The sequence below is a fragment of the Mesocricetus auratus genome, unplaced genomic scaffold, assembly GCF_017639785.1.
Source record: "Mesocricetus auratus isolate SY011 unplaced genomic scaffold, BCM_Maur_2.0 Super-Scaffold_100009, whole genome shotgun sequence".
NCBI lineage: Eukaryota > Metazoa > Chordata > Mammalia > Rodentia > Cricetidae > Mesocricetus > Mesocricetus auratus.
The window spans coordinates 67,108,026-67,126,910 of NW_024429193.1; the positions used below are offsets into that span (position 1 = coordinate 67,108,026).

The following is an 18,885-nucleotide window of genomic DNA, read 5'->3' on the forward strand; positions in this document are numbered from 1 at the left end:
TGAATCTCTGAGTTCAAGGCCACCTTGATCTACAGAGGGAGTTCCAAGACAGCCAGGCCTACACAGAGAAACCCTGTCTTGAAAAACAAAATAGTGCTTCAGGCCAAGTGTAGGCACAAGTGATCCCAGCACTACAATTACATTCTGTGAATTCCAGAACAGCCTGAGCTACACAGCAAGTTTTGGGACAGCCCAAGCTATACATATACAGCAAGACCACATATCAAAGACTGTAGGCAGGCCAGGCGGTGGTGGCGCACACCTTTAATCCCAGCGCTCTGGAGGCAGAGGCAGGCGGATCTCTCTCTGTGAGTTGGAGACCAGCCTGGTCTACTGAGCGAGTTCCATGACAGGCTCCAAAACAATACAGAGAAACCCTGCCTCGAAAAACCAAAAAAAAAAAAAAAAGACTGTAGGCTTGGCCAGGTGTAGTGGTGAACTCAGGAGGTGGGGAAGCTGTATCAAGGTCATGTCTATCTTCATAGTTAAGTTTTAGGCCAGCCAAGGACGCATGGAGAGACCCTGTCTCTACACAAACAAAAACATAACACAAAGATTGTAGGCTTAGAACCAGACTCCTTGGTTCAGATTTCATCTATAACCAGCTCTGTGGTACTAAATAAGATATCCAACCTCTCTGTCTCAGTTCACCCTGCTATAAAGTGGGAACATGATAATTACCTACTTTTGTTAATAAACACTCATGTCAGTGCTTGGTAAATGTTCAGCAAGCATTAATCTCCTTTTTGTTATATGACTGAGGTACAGCCACAGAACTCTACAACAGATACCCAAGAAGCCCCAAAAGTAGGCTCTTCTCTAGAAGGGTAAAACACAGGAGGATGACAGGTAGAAGCTATGTAAGAAGATACAAAGGCAATCCGAAACAGAAGACCGATGATTCCCAGAACAACCTAGATGTGTGTTCTTAGGCCAGAGAAAGTGGACCACAGCAGGCTTGGATTCTGCATGGCCCACTAGCACACCACTAAAACTGCCCTATGCAGGGTCAGATGACTGACAGCACCCAGCTGAAGGAGAGGGCTGGAGAACAAAGCCTTCTCACAGGCAAGTTTGACAACTCAACATTCTGGAATTCAGTTGTTACCTTTCCAGCTACCTAGAGGTAACAGCCAAGCCCTTCCGGCCAGTCTGAACCACAATGACACAGGTAGAAGCTTAGTCCCTTGAACAGAGTTTTATATTTGCAGGATTTGGGGGGGGGGAGGGTTGAGGGCCTTGCTGTACTCAAACTCCTGAGTTCAAGTGATTGTCCTGTCTAAACTTCCTGACCCCAAAGGGGCTCCAGTGACACAGACTGATGTAATAAGAGTACAGGTTTTTCATTTTTTTGTTGATGTTGCTGTAAGACTGAACCCAATACCTCCACTAACCCACACCCCAGTCCAGATGTTTCCTTAAGGTCTCAATTTAAAAAAAAGAGAGAGAAGTTGGTACCTGATACTCTAGAAAGCTATAAAAGACCAATGCTTAAATCTGAGAGCACTTAGTACCTTTCCCCAGTGTCTATCAGACAGCTTCTTCAAGAAACTGAAACCATGAAAATCAGTCTTGACTCAAGGGTCACTGTAGTATAAAGAAAATATTTTTAAAACACGTACAGAATTAACTGGCCTAATAAATTAATTGGTGTTTGTAGATTTCCCAGCAACACTTTTCCTGCTTCTTTTTCTTCAAATAGCCTTAAAAGATAGCAAAATGCGCACACCTTTAATCCCCGCACTCAGGAGGCAGAGGCAGGCGGATCTCTGTGAGTTCGAGGCCAGCCTGGTCTACAGAGCGAGTGCCAGGACAGCCTCCAAAACTACACAGAGAACCCTGTCTCGAAAAAAAAAAAAAAAGAAAGAAAAACAAAACAAAACAAACAAAAGATATCAAAATGCTATTTTTGTAGACAGCTAGCTGTGGGAGTTTATTTAAACTCAATGGCAGCTCCACAGTCTAACAACACAATTACCAGAAATCAGACCATCATTACTAGAGTGTCCCCCAACACACACACACACACACACACACACACACACACACACACACACACACACTGGCTGCCGCAAATGTTCATACCAACACAATCACAGATAACACATATGCACACATACATGCATAGAAGCCATGTACTGCAAACATACCAGCTCAATCTGTCAGTCCTGTGAAACAAAGGCTTGAGAAAGCCAGCTCCACACAATCAGAAGACTGGCCAGAGCCCTCCACAAGGCTGGAGACAAGGACTACCAGACACTGCCCACTGTACCTGACAGACAGCCCAGAACTTGGCAGCTCCTCTAGTAGTTATACAAGCCATCTCCAGGGAACTCCTCAGCCTGGGACTACTTCTCAGGCCCCAGTGGGAGGCCAGGGGCTGCTGATCGGGACCACCTTCCCTTTCACCTTCTGGCTTACAAGGCCAGAACAGGCAGGACACACGAATACAACCAGACCCTGGTTCTTTCGCTGCCGAGAATGGGCAGGACAGGGCCAGCATCCTTCTCAGGAAAACACCTCCATTCAGCTACGGCCTGAGGTAAATGGAAGTCCTAAGCCCCACTTCCTTCCCACTAGAAAGCAGAAAACTCATCCGACCATGACTGAGCTCTGGGATCCAAGTTCCACTTGATCTATACAAGAAGAGTGTGGACACAGATTGTAAGGAATGAAGAAATAGTCGGAGGGCGCCTTGAATACTATGGACCAAACGTCCTCCATGGCTCTTCCTAGCCATCTGCTAGTCTTTTAGCTTTTTTTTCTCATTCAGAGTCCACAAAATGTGAGCTATAAAGGACTTGAGTGTATTCAAATCAAATCTTTTTTTTTTTTTAGTTTTTCAAGACAGGGTTTCTCTGTAGCTTTGGAAGCTGTCCTGGAACTAGCTCTTGTAGACCATGCTGGCCTCGAACTCACAGAGATCCACCTGCCTCTGCCTCCCAAGTGCTGGGATTAAAGGTGTGTGCAACCAACGCCCAGCTCAATTCCTTTTTTTATAATTTGAAATTTCCTTCTTTTTTTTTTTTTTGAGACAGGGCCTGTCCTGTGGAACTTACTCTGTAGACGAGGCTGGCGTCGAACGAAGAGATCCACCCGCCTCTATCTCCTGAATGCTGGGATTAAAGGTGTGTGCCACCACCGACCGACAAAAATTTCTTTTTTAAAAGATTACTTTTATTTTTTTTGTGCATTGGTGTTTTGCGTGTCAGATTCCCTGGAATTGGAGTTACAGTCGTGAGCTGCTGTGTGGGTGCTGGGGACTGAACCCAGGTCCTCTGGAAGAGCAGCCAGTGCTCCTAACTGCTGAGCCACCTCTCCAGTTCCAGATCCTTCCTTTTAAGGAAGAAGAAACTGAGGCCCAAGGTCACACAGCCAGAGGGACAAATCAAGGACACGAACCTGTTTTTGTAGACTTCGGTCAAGGGTTGTTTCCAGTAAACCCCTGGTGCTCAGCAGGGGTCTGAGCACCAGTCCCCTTCGGTTTTTTTTCCCACTTGTGACCCCCATCCTCACCTATCCAACCCTTCTAGCCTTCAATTCCCACCGGACCTCTCCGACCCGCAAAGCCCCGCGCCGCGCCACGCTCACTGCAGCAAGGGTTTCTGCAAATGCTTCAAACCTCCCACCCACCCAATTCTTCCCAGCTCCTGGCTCGCCCGCCCGCCGCCCGCTCCAGGCTGCACCCCCGCCCTCGTCGGGCCCGCCCGCCGCAGGCCCCGCCCCTCGCCGGCCCCGCTTCCCCGCCGAGGCTGCACACACGCCCCGGCCCTCTCACCGGTAAAGCCGCTTGGTGTGGAGGACCTTTGCTTCAGGCTCGCTGCTCTCCACTGGAGGGGGCCCTTGGCTCATGGTGCCTGGGCCCGGGGGCACCTCCTGGTCACTGGCCCCCGCCACCCACCACTGGTTCCTCCGCTGCCGTCTCCAGCCGTAGCCACAGCAGCCACCGCCGCCGGCCCTGCTCGGCCGCCATCGCTGTGAGGCGGCTGCTTGAGATGGCTCCTCCTCCGCCTATCAAATCTCGCGATAGCTGCCTCCAAGCTGCGGACCAGTGACCGCTCTACCAAATCTCGCGAAAGATTGTTTTCTCTCCCGGAAGTTACCCGAACTAATTCGGGGCAGCATGGCTTCTGCCGGGTTTCTCTGAAGTCCTTGAGGAGACCTGTGTTGTCAAAGGTGTCAGGGAAACCGGGCCTACCGGAGCAGGCTTGTCGTTCGAGCACTTAGGGAGTCCAGGCAACCTGCAGCAAGTTCCCAGCCCGGCTGCCTAGCGAGGCACTTTCAGAAAATAAATAAAATAAATTTAAAAAGAGCGCGCTGGCGAGATGACTCAGCTGATACAGGCGCTTTGCCCAAACTCGGCCCCCGGAACCCGCATGGTGTAAGGTGAATCGACTCGAGCAGTTTGTCCTGACCTGCACACACACACACGCATGCACGCGCACCATGGCATGATAAAGTTTTCAGGGGAGAGAAAAAGACTAGAGAGAGTGCTCAGTTCTAAACGGAACAGCTAGGGACTGGAGAAATGGCCCAGCGGTTAAAAACACTGGCTGCTTTTAAAGAGAACCTGGTTTCGATTCCCAGCACCCACATGACAGTCAGTTCAAGGAGATCCAACTCCCTCATACAGACACTTGCAGGCAAAATACCAATGCACATAAAATAAAAATTAATTAACAAGACACAAATCATTGCAGAAGAGGGGTAGCGAAAAGATTTGAGGGGCCTGAGGTAGTATAGAGAAGAGTACATCAAAACATGTTTGCAAAAAAAAAAAAAAGCCAGGCGTTGGCGGCCCACGCCTTTAATCCCAGCACTTGGGAGGCAGAGGCAGGCGAATCTCTGTGAGTTCGAGGCCAGCCTGGTCTACAGAGCAAGTTCCAGGACAGCCTCGAAAGCCACAGAGAAACCCTGTCTCGAAAAAAACAAAACAAAAAAAACATGTTTGCCTAATCCCAGCACTAGGGAGGCAGAGGCAGGCGGATCTCTGTGAGTTCGAGGCCGGGCTGGACAGATAGCCTCCAAAACAATACAGAGAAACCCTGTCTCGTAAAAATAAAAAAAAAAAAAAATTAAAAAACAGTGTTTGCCAGACATGACGGTGCTGTGGGACACAGGAACGCACAGCTCCTGTGACTGCATGCACACTACCAAGTCAGCCAAAATGCCCGCGTGAATGTGGGGAGGAGCCCGGGAAGTGATGGCTGGGGCAGGGGGGCGGGCGCAGTGGGGTTATGTTTGTCTGTTTGTTTAAGGAATTCCTCCCAGAACACTACATCCATTTCTGTGTATACATGTGTGGTGGCATGCATTTCACTGCATTCTTGTGGTGGTCAGCGCACTTGGGGAAGCCACGTTTCTCCCTCCACAATGCAGTTCCTAGGGGTCAAACTCAGGTAATCAGGCTTGGTCATAAGTGCCCATACCTGGTAGGCCATCTTGCCAGCCCTATTGCTTTCTTAACCATAAACCTAAGCTAAACGCAAGGCGTTTAGGGTCCTGCATGTGTCTTCATCGTCATGGCAATGCACACACCACTCTGCTCCTGCCTCCAGCCACCAAGCCCTCTTTCCATTCCCAAAACAGTATCTGTTGGCCTTTGACTTGCGGTTCCTCCACAAGCAACTCCTGAACTCCCATTGGGTTTTGACTTAAATGTCACCTTAAAGGGGCTTTCTGTACTGAAATTCTCATACTGATTCAGTGTGATTTGTTGTTATTATTACTGCTTTGATTTTGATTTCAAGACAAGATTTCTGTGTAGTCCTGGCTGTCCGGGGATTTTCTCTGTAGACCAGACTGACCTCGAACTCACAAATTTCCGTCTGCCTCTGCCTCCCCAGTGCTGGGATGGAGCAAAGGGATGCACCACCACTGCCAGGCTGTGTGAATTTATTTTTTTACCCCAAAGCTAGAAACCTTGATTGTCACTAGTTCTTTTCTGTACCTATGCCTAAAATAGCACTCGTTTGTTGGAATTTTTTTGTTTTTGCTTTTCAGATAGGGTCTCTTCTATGTATCTCTGGGTGTTATGATAAAGTGTGGTGAATCTTTCGAGGATTCCATGGCAGACGAAGGTAACCGAGGCGGAGGAACAAATATGCCAGGCAGACCGCTTAGTGAGACGCTTTATTAGAAAGAGGGAGGCACACTCCTTTAATCCCAGCACTCAGGAGGCAGAGGCAGGAAGATCTCCGTGATTTGGAGACCAGCCTGGTCTACAAGAGCTAGTTCCAGGACAGCCTCTAAAGCCACAGAGAATGCTATCTCGGAATCCCCCCAAAAAAGAAGAAAAGGGGGGAAGAGAAAAGAGATAAAGAGACAGAGGGAGCAGAGGGAGGACAGAAGAGAAGACAGAGACAGTAAAAGCCTTGTCTGCCCAGGGGAATACCAGGGAAGAGAGAGGGAAAGAGAGGAGACGAGGAAAAAGCATAAATGGGCAGAGGTCTTTCTTTTAGGGTTTTTTTGTTTTTGTTTTTTGTTTTTTGTTGGGTTTTGTTTTTTGTTGTTGTTGTTGTTGTTTTTGTTTTTGAGACAGGGTTTCTCTTTAGCTTTGGAGGCTGTCCTGGAACTTGCTCTGTAGACCAGAGCTGGCCTTGAACCCAGAGAGATCTGCCCGCCTCTGCCTCAGAGTGCTGGGAGTGCTGGGATTAAAGGCCTGAGGTCTTTCTTCTAAAGGGGTCCTTTGCATCTGGGCTGACCAGGGTACTGCCTGAGTGCATTCTGCCAGGTGACAGGGGCAGGCCAGCATAATGTCTGAATTCTTACACGGGGTGTCCTGGATCTTCTTGGCTTCTAGACCAGCCTGTCCTAAGACTCATAGAAGTCTGCCTGCTTCTGCCACCTGTGCTGGGATTAAAGGCGTGCACACCACAAGAACAGCACATTATTAATAACAGATACTCAATAAACATTTACAGAATTGACAAACTTACAAGGCATCTTTTTCCCAACTTACTGTAAGATTGGCGTACAAACCCACTTTTCCCCTGATGCTTCCTGAACTGGAAGCTCTTACACATCCCAGAACACCTAAAGTCCACACCTCTATGTCCGGCTGCACCCTGACTTTCAAAAAGGATGACGTCCTCCTCCAGAGCTCTTCCAGTCGGCAGATTCTGTAGGGCAGGGCCTGTGCCTTTAATCTGGGCCCCACCTGCTCTGGTCAGACAGGTTTGGAGACACAGGCAAGGGGAGGGAGACTGGGAAATACTGGCAGAGCCAGCCAGGAGCTAGGCAGTTCCTTTCCGGGGATCCTCCGCCTCTCCCTCCGCAGAGGTAAAGTAAGAGGGTATCATGGGTCCAAAGGGCAAGGGGAGGAGGGCCCTGGAGGTGAGTGAAGGGAAAGCCCTGACCAGGAGTAGTGACCTGGAGGGTGGCAGGGGAGAGACAAGAGGAAGGCATGGGGACAGCTACACTAGAGCTGAAAGTCCGAGTGGCGCCCAGCGCGGTGGAAGGGTGGGACTGGCAGGGGGGGTTTAGAAAGTGACTGGTCCCTGGAGTTGGGAACCAGGGACTGACTATCTGGCAACAGGTATCAGTGGCCAAGAGGGTTCCGGGCAGGGATCTGCAGGGCAGAGGGCAAATGGAAGGGTGAAAGGGCAGTTTCTTTATAGGGTGTTGGAAGTTGGAAAGAGGCTCTCAACCCAGTTCCTCCCATTCCCAAGCTAGGGTGGCCATGAGCCCAGGGGTTGGCAAGTGTGGGCGTAGACGGGGACCACGGCTTGTGCCCCCCATTGACTCACCCTTGTCCTGCTGGATGCCACTTCCTTTGAAATCTTTCCTCCATTTCAGCCCTCCCCTGCTGCCTCTGTCTCAACACAGTCCTCCCGCCTCCCTAGAGTCCCATGAGGCCGGCTGCTCTGGTGAGTTCCAGTTTGAGGCACTGTTCCGGGGCCAGAAGTCAGGGTATTTCCGCAGAGCTCACCCCACTCCCTATAGGATGATATCACCTTGGAGCAGACCTTAGAACTGAAGCGCACCATGACAGAACTGGAACCGGAGACACTGGCCCTGCTGGAAATGAAGGGGCCCGAAGCTCCAGAGAAGAGCCCACCACAGGCGCTAGTCCCCACTGTCCAGCAGCCCAAGGCAGAAGATGGGACCGAGTCCCCTGGAGCTGAGTCTCTCAGAGTGGGGTCTTCAGTTGGGTCTCCCATAGTCAGAGAGGGGCCTGAGGATGGTCCAGAGAGCACCATAAGTGAGGCTGCGACCTTGCCCTGGGGAACTGACCCCCAGCCCAGCGCCCCACTTCCAGATCCCCCAGGCTGGCGAGATATTGAACCAGAGCCCCTAGAGTTGGAGCCACTCACTAAGTTGGAGGAACCACTCACTACTAAGCCCGAGGAACCACTCAAAGATGATGCCAGCTTGCTCCTTGAAAACTCAGTTAGGGCTTTTGTGCCCATTGACCTACAGTGTATCGAGCGGAGGCCACAGGAGCGCATGGAGCGCAGGAATTTCCTGCCAGCCCGACTCAGCCACCCCGAGCCTCCAGAGTGCAAGTGGGCTGAGGCAGTTGTGAGACCCCCTGGCCGGTCCTGTGGGGGCTGTGGGAGCTGTGGAGGCCGCGAAGCACTGAGGGCTGTAGCCTCGGTGGTGGCTGCCCTCATTTTCTTCCCCTGCCTGCTGTACGGAGCTTACGCCTTCCTGCCTTTCGATGCTCCGAGGCTGCCCACCATGAGCTCCCGCTTGATCTACACCCTACGCTGTGGGGTCTTTGCCACCTTCCCCATCGTGCTAGGTGAGTCTGGGACCTGGAGAAGGGCTGCCTAGGAAGTGGACTAGGGAGGCCTGGTTGGGGTGGTCTCTCTTCATTCTGCTGGAACCCAAACCTGCCACTCCCTGCCCCCTCTCTTTCAGAGAGCGCTTGTGTCCTCTCGGCAGTCCTCTGAGAAAGCCGTGCCAGCCCTCCTGCCTTTTCTGACCCTGTGTGGTGTGTGTGCTTCCTCCCCTGCCAGGGCTCCTTGTGTACGGGCTGAGCCTGGTGTGCTTTTCTGCCCTCCGGCCCTTCGGAGAGCCCAGGCGGGAAGTAGAGATCCACCGGCAGTACGTGGCCCAGTCTGTGCAACTCTTCATCCTCTACTTCTTCAATCTGGCCGTCCTTTCCACCTACCTGCCCCAGGACAACCTCAAGCTGCTCCCCCTGCTCACTGGTCTGTTCGCAATATCTCGGTGAGTATGTGCTATGGTGTCCAAGGCTAGGGTAGGCAGGTGGACCTCTGAGTTCAAGGCCAGCCTGCTCTACAGAGTGAGTTCCAGGACAGCCAGGGCCACACAGAGAAGCACCTCCACCCCAAAAGAGAAAGGAAATGAACTGCCTGGGATTTAGACTCTGGACAACACAGAGCCGTTACTGCACTTAAACAGCCTCCTTTTCTAGTGGTTAAATGGCTCTGATCCCTTTGTCTCTGGCAGCAAATCTGCTTGTCAGAGAGCAGAACCTTGGTTAAGGGCACTGACCTCTTTACCCAGAGGCTAGTTCACTCTCATTGCTTTTCTTTCAATCAATTTGGAGCCATCAGGGAATTTTATTTTATTATGACACAGTCTCAAAATGTAGCCCATACTGACTGAAAATATGTAATTCAGGCTGGCCTCAAACCTACCATTATTGAAAGTGAGCCTTTGTTTTGTTTTGTTTGAGATGAGCTCGAGATGTCCTGGAACGCCGGGTGGTGGCGAACACCTTTAATCCCAGCACTTGGGAGGCAGAGGCAGGCGGATCTCTGTGAGTTCAAGGCCAGCCTGGTCTACAGAGCTAGTTCAAGGACAGCCTCCAAAACAATACAGAGAAACCCTGTCTCGAAAAACCATGTAGACCTGCCTTTGGCTCATGAGCGCTGGGATTAAAAATCTGGGCCACCACACTTGAACTGTCTAAGGAAGAGACCGGAGCAGGGCGTGTAGTGGCGTGCAGTGGCATGCAGTGGCATGTGGTCCCAGCCACCACTCAGGAAGCAGAGGCAGGAGAATCAGTACATGTTCCAGGCCATACAGGGCCACATAGTGAGACTCTAGCTCAACAACAAACCAAAAGTGAACAAACAAAGCAGTTGGGAGTGAGGGGAGACACTGGACTTGGGAGCTGGCTCGGTTAATAGAGTACATGCCTAGCATTCAGAAGGCTCTGGTAAGTGTGCCCGCAATCCCTTCATTTGGGAGGGGGAAGGCAGGACTGGGGGACTGAGGATATCGTTCAGTGGCAGACCACTTGCCTAGCTTTGTGAAGGTTTTTGTTAATATCTACAAAACAGAAATGACTCCAAAACTGTAGAACCGGATGCCTAGGGTGGGAGTTGAGGAGAATAGGGTGGGAATCAAAAAAGGAAAGACAATTTTTGTTGTTTGTTTTTATGCTTTTTCAAGACAGGGTTTTTCTGTGTAGCCTTGGCCATCCTAGAACTAGCTTTGAGGACCAGCCTGGCCTCAAACTCCTGAGTTTGAGACATCCGCCTGCCTCTGCCTCCTGAGTGCTGGGATTAGAGTGTGGCACTACCATCCAACAGGGGAAGAAAACATTAAAGTTGAATTGTCATTTAATTTTGGATCACATAAATGAACATTTAATTGTAATTTAATTAAAAAAGAAATTAGTTGGCTCGGGGCTGGAGAGATGGCTCAGAGGTTAAGAGCACTGGCTGCTCTTTGAAGAAGTCCTGAGTTCAATTCCCAGTAACCACATGATGGCTCACAGCCATCTGTAATGAGATCTGGTGCTCCCTTCTGGCCTGCAAACACTGTGTACTTAATAAATAACTCTTGAAAGAAAGAGAGAGAGAGAAGGAGGAAGGAAGGAAGGAAGGAAGGAAGGAAGGAAGGAAGGAAGGAAGGAAGGAAGGAGTCAATTGACAGGGTGGTGGTGGTGGTACATGCTTTAATTCCAGCACCTATGGAGGCAAAGGCAGGGAGATTTCTGAGTTCGAGGCCAGCCTGGTTTACAGAGTGAGTTCCAGGACAGCTGGGACTAATTAATACACAGAGAAACCCTGTTTTGAAAAGAAAACCAACAACAACAAAATGAAATTAATTTTGCCCACTTTATTTTTTTATGGTAGAAGTTTTTTTTGTTTAAGTTAGAAACAAGCTTGTTTCACATGTCAATCCCAGCTCCCTCTCCCTCCCCTCCTCCCTCGCCCTCCCTAATTTTGCCCACTTTAATTTTAAATTAAATGAAAGAGAAGACGGGAATAATATTCTCACTTTAAAGATGTGGGAAAGTAAACATTGTGAGCATATGTATAAACTGGGCGCTTGTAGTGCCTGCATGGCTCCTGCTCGTATCTGGTCTCCCACTGCTCATGACCGGTTGACTGGGCCCTGGAGAGTAGATAACGCTTGTCATGCTCCCACAGGTTGATCTACTGGTTGACCTTTGCTGTGGGCCGCTCCTTCCGAGGCTTTGGCTACGGGTTGACTTTCCTGCCGCTGTTGGCCATGCTGATGTGGAACCTCTACTACATGTTCGTGGTAGAGCCAGAGCGCATGCTCACTGCCTCTGAGAGCCGCTTGGACTACCCGGACCACATGCGATCGGTCTCCGAATACAGGCCGCGCTCTTGGGGCTGAGCAGGGGACTTTCAGTGCTTCCCTGAAACAATTGCAGGCCCGGCCTTTGCCCTTCAATGTGAGGAACCTTGCTACTGCCCCATCCAGTTCTCTCTTAGCTGTTGTTTTACTCCTGGAGTGCGAGAACCTGAGACTGGAGAAGCTCACTTCCGTCCAGGCCTCCCACTACCTCACTACCGGCTTCCTGTGGGCCAGGGGTCTCTGCCAGCTGCATAGATGAAAGTCAAGGAGATGGAAAACTGCCTAAGCCCAAGCGTAGAACTTGGAATCACATCAGATAAGGACTTAGACATCTTTGACACTAGATGAAAACCTCCCTAGGGGGCCTGGATTCAAGACCCTCTCTCTCTATCCGTGGCTTCAAGACTCTTTTTGCCTCAGTCAAGACTATTACAGCTGTTGCCTTCCCTCTCCCAACCTACATGGGTCCCTGTAACCTTCTACTTTTCAAACTTCCAAGAAATCCCACTGTAAAAGTGGGGGTTGGGTCCCAGCACTCGGGAGGCAGAGGCAGGCGGATCTCTGTGAGTTCCAGACCAGCCTGGACTACCAAGCGAGTTCCAGGACAGCCTCCAAAGCCACAGAGAAACCCTGTCTCGAAAAACCAAAAAAAAAAAAAAAAAAAAAAAAAGTTGGGGTTGGGGCAGAGAGATGAACCCTCCAGAAGGACTGTGTGTATATTCACATGTAGTGGCTGGATGGCAGAGTGGCTGCTTGCCCAGTGTGTATGTGTGAGTATGTAATAAATCACCGCCCGCCTCCCATGGCTCTTTCTTCCTGCCCCCCCCACACTCCCCAGGGCACAAGTCAGCTCCTAAGCATCATGACCAAGGGTGGAGGGTGGCTGACAAGAGCCTAGGGGAGACCACTGGGATTGTTGAGAAAATGTGCCCTCAAATAGAAATTGCCTTGCAAGCACGCCTCTCAGTCTTCTCATTTGCTAAAGCAGTTGGACATGGTGGTACATGTCTTTAATCCTGGAACTCGGGAGGGAGAATCTCTGAGTTTGAGGCTAGCCTACAGACTGAGTTCCAGGATAGCCATGGGGGGGGGGGCGAGGGAGGGAGGGAGGGAGATCTGGGCTAGAAAGATGGATGGCTCAGTGGTTAAGAGCACTTGTTGCTCTTGCAAAGAACCCTGGTTTAATTCCCTTTACCCATATAGTGGTTTACAACCATTCACAATTCCAGTTCGAGGGGATCTAGTGCCCTCTTCTGACCTCCAAAGGCAACACACACATACACATACACACAGAGTACACATCCACACAAGTAAGCAAAACACACATATAGTAAAATACATAAATCTCATTTAAAAATAAGAGAGAAACAGGAATCTTTCATGGAAAAAATGTCTATTTCATGCCCCGTAGGGCAGCCAAGCAGTCACTCTCATTGTAAGCCTTCAAGTTTTATCCAAGGGAAACGGGAGCAGCAAACGACAGAGGAGAAAACATCAGTGGTGTACCTTCCTTTTGTAGCCCTAGCCTCTCCCTAGGGTAGGAAGGACAATCACCCAGGGAGTCCAGGCTGGCTTCTGAGGGTCTGCAGAAAAGCAGGTCAACACTGACCCTCTACTCTCCAACAGTTTGAGGCACAGCAAGGCAGACGTGGTCCTGCCCTTCCCTCTGGAGAGTAGGTTTCAGTTTACGGACTGGTACTCGGAATGCTGCTTGTAGCGCAGCAGCAGAAACAGGCCTCCTCCCAGCAATATGAGCCCTGGAGTTCCCAGGGCCACTGCTATGATTCCGAGCACTAGTGGAGATAAGGCTTCCACTGGAGGGAAGCCCATTCCCAGAAGCATTGACCTAGATCAAGAAGGTTAAAAAAAAAAAAAGGTAAGCAAGCTTAGGAAGGAGGCTGAGGGGCCCAGCCTTCTCCGCTTTGACCTTTCTAAATCCTTGGTTCTTACCAGGAGAGGTAGTGTTGGTCCCAGTAGCCAGGGCCTGTGGGAGCCCCGAATGTCAGATTGAAGGCACAGAAGTTCTGGGACCCAAAGAAGGCTTGGACAATTGGTGAGGAAGGGAGGGAATAAGCCAAGGTAGCGTGAAGAGAGGAAGCCTGGCAGGGGAGGGCTGATTCCCGGTTCTGCTGCTTCTGAGCGAAAGCCACTGGTCGCCATTGCATGAAGCCAGATGGTGGAGAGCCCCACAACAACCGACTCACCTGGGGGCAAAGGCAGAGCAGGCAGGGTGAGAGGCACCAACCCGTGCCCATCTGTTTCTCCGCCTCTCCCAGACTGCATGCGTGTCACTAGCAACACCAGCAGTACAAGCGGTAAGGCCAGCACGAGTCCTCAGCACTGAGCGTACTTCTAGAACTGGCATGCTAGTTGTAGCGGGACCAGTCTCTCTTCTCTAGAGAGCATGAGACGGGCAGAGGCACAGCCTTGCCATTCTGCCCTTGCCCATTGTAGGCCTTCAGACCCTCCTGAACCCCAGGCTAAGAAGAACCCCATCTCAAGATCATGAAGCATTGTTTTAGTCTGCTTCCTTGGAGGGCAGAGGTGTCAGGCAATATATTAGCACAGCTCAACACTAAAAGCAGTCAGAGAAAGTGCTGTTAAATAATAAACGGGACCATGTGTGGTGGTGCATGCAGTTCTCAGGGGACAGAAGCAGATGGATCCCTGTAAGTTCAAGGTCAGCCTTGCTACATAGCAAGAGTTCTAGGCCAGTTAGGACTACATAGGGAGACCCTGTCTCAAACACCATCTCACCTCTTGCCCCCAAAACCAACCAACTAACCAACCAAACAAACAAACAAAAACAAAACCCTTAAAAAAAATAGGGGGTGCTGGCAGCTGGAATGATGGCTCAGTGACTAAGAGCTTGCTGCTCTTGCAGAAAACCCAAATTCAGTTTCCAGCACCCACGTCAGGAGGCTCACAACCATTTGTAATCCCAGTTCCAGGGTGTCTGACACCCTCTTCTCGCCTCCATAGGAACCTATGCACGCATGCAAACACACATACAAAATAACAAATCTTTTTAAAAAATAATAAGTGGCTGCTCGAGTTTTCTGGGGGTGCTGACAGCATCCCACTTTACATTCCCACGCATCTGCCTCCCACTGACCTGGAAGACAGGTGCATACTCATCATCGATGGAGTGCAGCTCTTTCACTGAGGGGCAGTCAAGGCCAGTACCCACAGTGGCTATCTCTAGGCCAAATAGGGAGTGGTTTCCACGAGGAGAAGCTCCATCCAGGGATACTTCTAGCTGGCAGGCATCTGCGGTGTGCAGGAGGCGAGGGGGCTGGGCAGGTCGGCCAGATCCAGAAAAGGCCTGGACCTAGGAAAGAGGAGGAGGCCATGTGGATATGGGGAGAATGGAGCTTCAAGGATTCTCCCATCGTCATCAATCAGCTTTTTGAGTTCCTAACCCACAACCTCACCTTGAAGGCCAGGCTGCCATTGGCAAATGCTCCAGTAGACTCATCTACAGGGTGGCCTTGAAAAATGGCACTCAGGGTGGCAAGATCCAATGAGTTGGTGATATTGTTCCAGGAGAACTCGGCCAAGGAGTACGGAGGATATGGTTTTCCTGAGGGCTGCGATGCCCCTTCGGACACCTTGGTGCTGTCAAACTCAAGCAGCTGGGGACAGGGTGGAGTGGAAGGGGGCTTGCCTCCCTCGGGCTTTCTCTGCATGTCTCTCCCACTCAACCCACCCCAAACTGCAACCACTTCACCCTCCCTGTCTTAAGCCCTTCCCTCTCCCTTGGGGTAGAATGGACTCTGTTCCTCCTTCTGAGCTCTTCAGCCCCCTCACCCTGGTGAAGACAAGAGCAGAAGAAAACTGGACGCTGTCCTTGGGGAGCACCATCAGACCCCCATGAGGATGAGGGGACAGCAGGAGACTCCAGTTGACACTCAGGACACTCTGAGTGGTGTTGGTGGCTACCAGCACCACAGCTGGAGGCCCCAGGGTGCTCCATACATAGTGCAGGGTGGAGTTGGTGCCCACAGCCCGGATATGAAGCAGGTTCGGGGCATTTGGCCAGCCGGAAATGACCTCCATGGATACCTGGTAGTGGGAGGGAGAGAACAAGACCAGGGATGGTCACGGGCAAGGAAGCGGCTTGTGGGTGGAGGAGAGGCCCTGGCAATGCCAGGGACAGCAAGGCTTTCGAGGTCTAGGCAAGAGCAATGTGTAGAAACCGAGGGATCCCGGAGTCAGGGACAGATTTAGGTTGAGAAGAAATAGGACAGACCCAGGATTACCCTGACCCTGGTGAGGAGGTCAAGGTTCAGGGCTGAGAAAGCTTTTTACATCTCCAAACTTGCCTGTCCTGGGCTATAATGGCCGAACCATGGTTGATGTCACCAGGAGGCAGGGAACAGTCATGCAAGCTTTCCTCCACAATCCCTCTCTGGGTTAACACTCTCTTGCATCCACCCTCCAACCCTCCATGCCCCACTCCAGTCATCATAGACAGCTTATATTTCTGGAAGCATCTATTACTTTAGTTCCAGGACCCTACCTGTCGAGTTTCTTCTCCCAGCAGGCCAAATGGAGCTGCACACACAAGACTCAAAAGGAGCCATGGGGTTGGGGTACAGGGGACCCAGCCCCAGGAAGGTCCCCAACAGCGGCACATACAGCCGCACTAGTCTAACTCAGCCGGAATCGGCTCAGCATCACATGACTCTCTTCTTCCTGATCCCTTTAGAGGGCGGGCCACCAAACCAGTTCTTAAAGAGACCGCATCCATTAACACAGATGTCAGCACAAGTTGGAATAGCATCAGGAAAGCTGAAGGTAGGTACATTATCTTTAACAGGTTGTCCTGCAAGGCATTTCAGACCAGTTGTGTAAACACACTCCTGCCTCTCCTCAGACACCCTGCCATTCCAATTCAGGTTACTTGTGCTGAGTATACCCAGATGTAAATTCCATGTGGAATCTGTACATTAGTACTCTGTGGTAGAAAGGTATAGAGAGGAACTGTTGTATAAGATTGATTTAAAAGAACCTTTGCAAGCCAGGCAGTGGTGGCACACGCCTTTAATCCCAGCATTCGGGAGGCAGAGGCAGGCGGATCTCTGTGAGTTCGAGACCAGCTTGGTCTACAGAGCGAGTTCCAGGACAGCCTCCAAAACAATACAGAGAAACCCTGTCTCGAAAAACAAAAACAAAAAACAAACAAACAAAAAAGAACCCTTGCCGGGTGGTGACTCATGCTTGCTTTTAATCCCAGCACTCAGAGGCAGAGGCAGGAGGATCTCTGTGAGTTCGAGGCCAGCCTGTTCTACAGAATTAGGTCCAGGACAGCCAAGGACACACAGAAAAATTCTGTCTTGGAAAACAAAACAAAAAAGGAACCCTCTGGAAGTCAGCAAGATGACTCAGTGGGTAAAGGTGCTTGCCCCAGGTTTGACATGAACTGGATATCCAGGACCAGCATGCTGGAAGGAGGGAAATAATTCCCAGAAGCTGTACCCTGACTCACACATGCATTCTGCAGCATGTGTCACAAAATGGATAAGATAAAACGTATAATAATAGTAATGATAATTAGTGAATCCTCAGGTGGTGGTCTCAAAAAACAGAAACAAGCTTTTGGAAGACTGAGGTAGGAACCATGAGTTTGAGGCCAGCCTGGATTACAAAGACAGCTCCAGCTAGAACGAAGAACTTCCTTAAAAACAGACAAATTATACACAGCAACAACAAAAACAAAGCCCAGAAGGGCTAGATAGCATTCATGAAGTCCTGGATTTCCTCTCCAGAACCATATAAAAACAAGATGTGACCAGCCTGATCTACAAGAGCTAGTTCCAGGACAGCCTCCAAAGCCGCAGAGAAACCCTGTCTTAAAAAACAAAAACAAAACAAAACAAAAAAACAAGATGTGGGGACTGAAGAGATGGCTCAGTGGTTAAGAGCACTGGCTGCTCTTCCAGAGGTCCTGAGTTCAATACCCAGCAACCACATGGTGGCTCACAGCCATCTGTAATGAGATCTGGTGCCCTCTTCGAGCCTGCAGGCAAACATACAGGCAGAACACTGTATATATAATATAAAAATCTTTAAAAACAAACAAACAAACAAACAAAAAAAAAAAACAAACAAAGAAGATGTAATGCCAGCCTTCCAGAAGTGGAAACAGGAGGATGAGAAATTCAAGTTCTGGGGCCTGTGAGATGACTCAGCAGGTCTGATGACCTGAGCTCAACCCCAAGGACCTACATGGTGGAAAAGAAAACAAACTTTTTTTTTGAAACATGGTTTCTCTGTAGCTTTGGAGTCTGTGCTGGAATCATTCTGTAGACCAGGCTGGCCTCGAACTCACAGAGATTCTCCTGCCTCTGCCTTCCCGAGGGCTGGGATTAAAGACATGTGTCACTATGCTCAGCTGAGAAAACCAACTTCTGAAAGCTGTTCTCTGGCATCATACACACACACACCCCAGAGGTTTCCTTTTGATGATGTATTTATTGGATTCCCAGATACGAAGGTTTTCTTATTGGAAGAGCTCACAATTTTATTATAAAGTTACCACAGATAATAAGCTACAAGAGCAATGCAATAATTTATCAAAACATTTGACTGAAGGCATGCTCTTTTGGCTTTTTTGAGACAAGGTCTCTACAAAGCCCTGGCTGTCCTAGAACTCAACTATACAGACCTGTGCACCACCCTGGAAGAACAAAAGTGTCCTTAACCACTGAATCATCTCTCCAGCCCCAACTTAAATCTCAACTGTCAGACAAATAAATATGCATGGTACAAATTTGAACCAGGTGTCTTGGCACAAGCCTTTCATCATTTAACTAGCCAGGGCTACATAGAAGACATTTCAAAGATTACCTGAGAATGCTAACTATACCCCCAACCTAGTAGCAAGGTTTTGTTGTTGTTTTCTTTTGGTTTGGGGGGTTATTCTGAGTAGACTTGACTGTCCTGGAACTTACTGTGCAGACCATGCTGGCCTTAAACTCAGATCTGCCTGGGATTAACATCATGTACCACCACTGCCGCATAGAATTTGTTTTTTTTTCAGACAGGGTTTCTCTGTGTAACAGCTCTAGTTGTCCTGCAACTCCCTCTGTAGACCAGGCCTGCCTCGAACTTAGAGATCCGCCTACCTCTGCCTCACAAGTGCTGGGATTAAAGCTGTGTGCCACCACCACAGGCAGGATCTGTTTTAAAGACTATTTTATTCATGTGCATGCCACATGTGTGGGTGTATCTGAGGAGATTTAAGCAGGACTTGGATCCACTGGAGCTGGAGTTAACTTTGAGTCACCCAATGTAGGAACTGAACTTGCTAACCCTGGGAGAGCGGCAAGAACTGAGACAGGCACTACT

General features: G+C 49.9%; 3 protein-coding genes across 7 annotated transcripts in view; 1 reads left to right on the forward strand and 2 right to left on the reverse strand.

The window, feature by feature from the left end:
- The window catches only part of Smg5 (SMG5 nonsense mediated mRNA decay factor), a 28,225-nt gene extending 24,219 nt beyond the window's left edge, over positions 1–4,006 (reverse strand). Inside the window, exon 1 of the mRNA XM_005080118.4 lies at positions 3,779–4,006. Within this exon, the coding sequence (XP_005080175.1) occupies positions 3,779–3,852 (74 nt within the window). The 5' untranslated portion in view covers positions 3,853–4,006. The remainder of the gene's footprint in view (positions 1–3,778) is intronic.
- A 3,156-nt stretch (positions 4,007–7,162) lies between these two features.
- Tmem79 (transmembrane protein 79) lies at positions 7,163–12,486 on the forward strand. Of its 4 annotated transcripts, none has more exons than XM_013120554.3 (4): positions 7,163–7,281; positions 7,798–8,746; positions 8,964–9,177; positions 11,358–12,486. In XM_013120554.3, the coding sequence occupies exons 2-4, from the start codon at positions 7,987–7,989 to the stop codon at positions 11,569–11,571; spliced, it is 1,188 nt and encodes a 395-aa protein (XP_012976008.1). In that variant the 5' UTR covers positions 7,163–7,281; positions 7,798–7,986; the 3' UTR covers positions 11,572–12,486. The 4 variants fall into 4 exon arrangements, with proteins under 4 accessions (XP_012976008.1, XP_005080174.1, XP_021088727.1 ...); XM_005080117.4 differs by having other exon boundaries at positions 7,164–7,281; positions 7,845–8,746; XM_021233068.2 differs by lacking the exon at positions 7,163–7,281 and adding an exon at positions 7,304–7,335.
- Positions 12,487–12,908: 422 nt separating this feature from the next.
- On the reverse strand, positions 12,909–16,219 carry LOC101828170 (glycosylated lysosomal membrane protein). Of its 2 annotated transcripts, XM_005088539.4 has the most exons (6): positions 16,055–16,218; positions 15,343–15,597; positions 14,967–15,167; positions 14,648–14,863; positions 13,483–13,736; positions 12,909–13,378 (listed from the first exon to the last, which is right to left on the reverse strand). In XM_005088539.4, exons 1-6 carry the CDS (start codon positions 16,169–16,171, stop codon positions 13,213–13,215), a joined length of 1,209 nt encoding a protein of 402 aa, XP_005088596.1. In that variant the 5' UTR covers positions 16,172–16,218; the 3' UTR covers positions 12,909–13,212. The 2 variants fall into 2 exon arrangements, with proteins under 2 accessions (XP_005088596.1, XP_012982535.1); XM_013127081.3 differs by lacking the exon at positions 13,483–13,736 and having other exon boundaries at positions 16,055–16,219.
- Between the last annotated feature and the right edge of the window lie 2,666 nt (positions 16,220–18,885).